Genomic DNA, 4,847 nt, shown 5'->3' with positions numbered 1-4,847 from the left:
TAAATGACATTTTATGCACTTGCCTAATGAAAAGACTTTGCTTTTCTCCAAAACCAATTTTCCTGTGATTATTTCGGTCCATTGCATACAAATTCCACATGACATTGTGAGGATATGAGTGGATGAAACCAGAAATATCCGGTTGTGTTTTGGCTAACTCAATCCCAGATATTGTGAAAGTATTTCAGTTTGTGTTTTCTGGATATCATCGATGGCCTTTATTGTTTTGAATGTTTTTTATCAGTGAACATTATTTTTATGCTGGGAAACACTAATTGTTTCCACATGGAGACTCCAGCTGTAAACATTCGTGTTTTCTAGGGACAATCTAGAGGAACTGGGTCAAACAAACATGATATTTCTGTTTGTGTACATGGCATTTGATGCACTTGTCTAACGAAATGAGTTTGCTTTTTTCCAAAACCATTGTTACTATGATTTTCTTGGTCCATTTCATATGAATTCCAAACCATTTTGTTTGGATATGAATGGATGAAACCAGAAATATCCGGTTGTGTTTTGGCTAACTCAATCCCAGATTTTGCTATAGACTCTGTGTTTGTGATTTCTGGATATTATCGATGGACGTTATTTTTTTGAATGTTTTTTATCAGGGGTCATTTTATTTTGTGCTGGGAAACACTAATTGTCTCCAAATGGAGAAACCTGCTCTACACATTCGTATTTTCTAGCGAGAAAGCTAGAGGAACTGATGCAAACATACATGATATTTCTGTTTGTTTAGATGTCATTTTATGCACTTGCCTAACGAAAAGACATTGCGTTTCTCCAAAACCATTTTTACTGTTATTTTCTCGATCCATTGCATACAAATTCCAGACCACTTGCGGAGATATAAGTGGATGAGACCAGAAATATCTAGCTGTGTTTTGGTTAACTGAATAGCAAATATTTTGTAAGCATCTGAGTTTGTGTTTTCTGGTTATTATCGACGGACTTTATTGTTTTGAAAGTTTTTTATCAGGGAACATTGAATTTTGTGGTTGGAAACACTAATTGTTTCCACATGGAGACACCAGCTCCGCACATTCGTATTTTCTAGGGAGAAAGCTAGAGGAACTGCGGCAAACATGATATTTCTGTTTGTACACATGACATTTTATGCACATTCCTAACGAAAAGACATTGCTTTCCTCCAAAACCATATTTACGGTGATGTTCCCGGTCCATTGCATAGGAATTCCACACCACTTTGACCAGATATGACTGGATGAAACCGGAAATATCCGGGTGTGTTTTGGATAACTCAATCGCACATATTGCGACAGACTCTGTGTTTGTTTTCTGGATATTATCGACGGATTTTATTGTTTTGAATGTTTTTTATATCGGAACATTATATTTGTGGTTGGAAACACTAATTGTTTCCACATTGAGGCACCAGCTCTACATATTCGTATTTTATAGGGAGAAAGCTAGAGGAACTGCTGCTAACAAAGATGATAGTTCTGTTTGTGTAGATGACATTTTATGCACTTGCCTAACGAAAAGACTTTGCTTTTCTCCAAAACCATTTTTACTGTTATTGTCTTTGTGTATTGTATACAAATTCCACACCACTTTGTCCGGGTATGACTGGATGAAACCAGAAATACCCAGTTGTGTTTTGGCTAACTCAATCCCACATTTTGCGAGAGCCACTGTGTTTGTGTTTTCTGGATTTTTTCGAAGGACTTTATTTTATTGAATGTTTATTATCAAGGAACATTTAATTTTGTGCTTGGAAACACTATTTGGTTCCACATGGAGACACCAGCTCTACACATTCGTATTTTGTAGGGACAAAGCAAGAGGAACTGCGGCAAACAACATGATATTTCTGTTTGTATAGGTGACATTTTATGCATTTGCCTAACGGAAATACTTTGCTTTTCTTCAAAAACATTTTTACTGAGATGTTCCCGGTTGATTGCATAAAAATTCCACATCACTTTGTCAGGATATGACTGGATGAAACCAGAAATATCCGATTGTGTTTTGGCTAACAAAATCCCACATGTTTTGAATGTTTTTTATATCGGAACATTATATTTGTGGTTGGAAACATTAATTGTTTCCACATTGAGGCACCAGCTCTACATATTCGTATTTTATAGGGAGAAAGCTAGAGGAACTGCGGCAAACAAACATGATATTTCTGTTTGTGTAGGTGACATTTTATGCACTTACCTTACAAAAAGACTTTGCTTTTCTCCAAAACCATTTTTACTGTGATTGTCTGTGTGTATTGTATACAAATTCCACACCACTTTGTCCGGATATGACTGGATGAAACCAGAAATATCCAGTTGTGTTTCAGCTAACTCAATGGCACATTTTGTGAGAGCCACTGTGTTTGTGTTTTCTGGATATTATCGATGGACTTTATTTTATTGAATGTTTATTATCAAGGAACATTTAATTTTGTGCTGGGAAACACTAGTTGACTCCACATGGAGACAACAGCTCTACATATTTGTATTTTTAGGGAGAAAGCTCAAGGAACTGCAGGAAACAAACATGATATTTCTGTTTGTATAGATGACATTTTATGCACTTGCCTAACGGAAAGACTTTGCTTTTCTTCAAAACCATTTTTACTGTGATTATTTGTGTCCATTGTATACAAATTCCACACCACTTTGTATGGATATGACTCGATGAAACCAGAAATATCCGGTTCTGTTTTGGCTAACTTAATCACACATATTGCGACAGCGTCTGTGTTTGTGTTTTCTGGATATTATTGACAAACTTTATTGTTTTGAATTTTTTTTATAAGGGAACATTTAATTTTGTGCTTGGAAACACTAACAGCTTCCACATGGAGACACCAGCTCCACACATTCGTATTTTCTAGGGAGAAAGCTAGAGGAAGTGAGGAAAACACAGGGGGGCGGTGCTTTGATGCGCCTGGTGGGCGGTCCTCGCACGCGTGCTGCTCTCCTTTTCTCCGGTCTCGGAAGTCGCTAGCTGTGATCGAGGCGGCGGCAGCGGCGAGCGAGTCCTTGTGGTCTAGATAAATCAGGAAAAATGTCTCTCTATCCATCTCTTGAAGACTTGAAGGTAGACAAAGTAATTCAGGCTCAGACTGCTTTTTCTGCAAACCCTGCCAACCCAGCAATTTTGTCAGAAGCTTCTGCTCCCATCTCTCAAGATGGAAATCTTTATCCTAAACTGTATCCGGAACTGTCTCAATACATGGGCCTGAGTTTAAATGAAGAAGAAATACATGCAAATCTGGTGATGGTCTCTGGAGCACCACTTCAGGGGCAGTTGGTAGCAAGACCTTCCAGTATGAACTATATGGTGGCTCCTGTAACTGGAAATGATGTTGGGATTCGCAGAGTAGAAATTAAACAAGGGATTCGTCAAGTCATTTTATGTAAGGATCAAGATGGAAAAATTGGACTCAGGCTTAAATCAATAGATAATGGTATATTTGTTCAGCTAGTCCAGGCAAATTCTCCAGCCTCATTGGTTGGTTTGAGATTTGGCGACCAGGTACTCCAGATCAATGGTGAAAACTGTGCAGGCTGGAGCTCTGATAAAGCTCACAAGGTGCTCAAACAGGCTTTTGGAGAGAAGATCACAATGACCATTCGTGACAGGCCTTTTGAGCGGACAATTACTATGCATAAGGACAGTACTGGAAACGTTGGCTTTATCTTTAAAAATGGGAAAGTAACATCCATGATGAAAGATAGTTCTGCAGCCAGAAACGGTCTTCTCACGGAACATAACATCTGTGAGATCAACGGCCAGAACGTCATTGGATTGAAGGACTCTCAAATTGCAGACATACTATCAACATCTGGGACTGTAGTTACCGTCACAATCATGCCTGCTTTTATCTTTGAACATATTATTAAACGGATGGCGCCAAGCATTATGAAAAGCCTGATGGATCACACCATCCCTGAAGTTTAACAGTTAGGACACAATGGAAACAGCTGAGCGTCTCCAGTTTCCTTTCTCAACTACTTCTGTATTATGCACACGAAGCTTTCCCGGAGCCAGGGAGCATATGCTGCATGAGGACCTTCCCGTCTCACGTTATGGCTGGGAATCTACTGGTTCATCTGATCTCCTCAGATTTCACGGTCGTTGTAGTCTTAGCCTGGTTTTACAGCTGTGAAACTTTCACAAGATTGACTGACTTTCCTAGAATAGTTTCTCTACTGGAAACCTGATGCTTTTCTAAGCCATTGTGACGAGGGTGATTGATGCCAGCTTAGCTTTGTATGAGAACCAGTTACCTTTCTTCTAGGTAATGAGTAGTGCTCTTCACGTCATTTTAGTTCTATGGTATATTTGCATTTTTAACAAGTACGTGATAGTACATTTAGAGTGATTGCCTTTGGTAGGTTTTTTTCTCCCTCTGTATGTATGTAAACACCAATTAGATAATGCTGGTTTCATTCCATGTAAGCATTATACAGTTTATGTAGGTTATAAGAGATTATGATGATTGTCATTAAATTTTAACTACCTTCACTAATATGCTTCAACTGTCGCCTTAACTATGCTAAGCTCTAGAACAAAAGCCAAAATATAATTATTGCTGCCTTCCTAAAACTCAAGATGTACTTCTGTATTAAACTGAAATGTGCACTAGCCCAAAAGAGGTTAATAGTACTTTCTGAGCTATAGCATAGCTGCTTGGTTGTATTTGACATTTTCTAGTCATCACGTAACAGAAATATCTTCTCCAAGTTGCCAGTACTGCTTCCTGAGAAACAAAGCGCTATATATTTAATGTAAAATTTCTTATACGAAACAGGATGAACTTTTGATTCCTCTTTTCATTAGTAGATTAAGTAGAATAATACTAATTTTGGCATCTG

General features: G+C 38.1%; 1 protein-coding gene across 1 annotated transcript; it reads left to right on the top strand.

The window, feature by feature from the left end:
• Positions 1-2,966: 2,966 nt before the first annotated feature.
• On the top strand, positions 2,967-4,369 carry LOC133755453 (syntenin-1-like). The gene has a single exon (XM_062185561.1). It carries the CDS (start codon positions 3,034-3,036, stop codon positions 3,928-3,930), a length of 897 nt encoding a protein of 298 aa, XP_062041545.1. The 5' UTR covers positions 2,967-3,033; the 3' UTR covers positions 3,931-4,369.
• The last annotated feature ends 478 nt before the right edge of the window (positions 4,370-4,847 follow it).

The sequence above is a fragment of the Lepus europaeus genome, unplaced genomic scaffold (assembly GCF_033115175.1).
Source record: "Lepus europaeus isolate LE1 unplaced genomic scaffold, mLepTim1.pri SCAFFOLD_49, whole genome shotgun sequence".
Taxonomy (NCBI): Eukaryota; Metazoa; Chordata; class Mammalia; order Lagomorpha; family Leporidae; genus Lepus; species Lepus europaeus.
The sequence above is the reverse complement of the archived record's forward strand: the minus strand, read 5'-3'. Positions and strand labels throughout refer to the sequence as shown.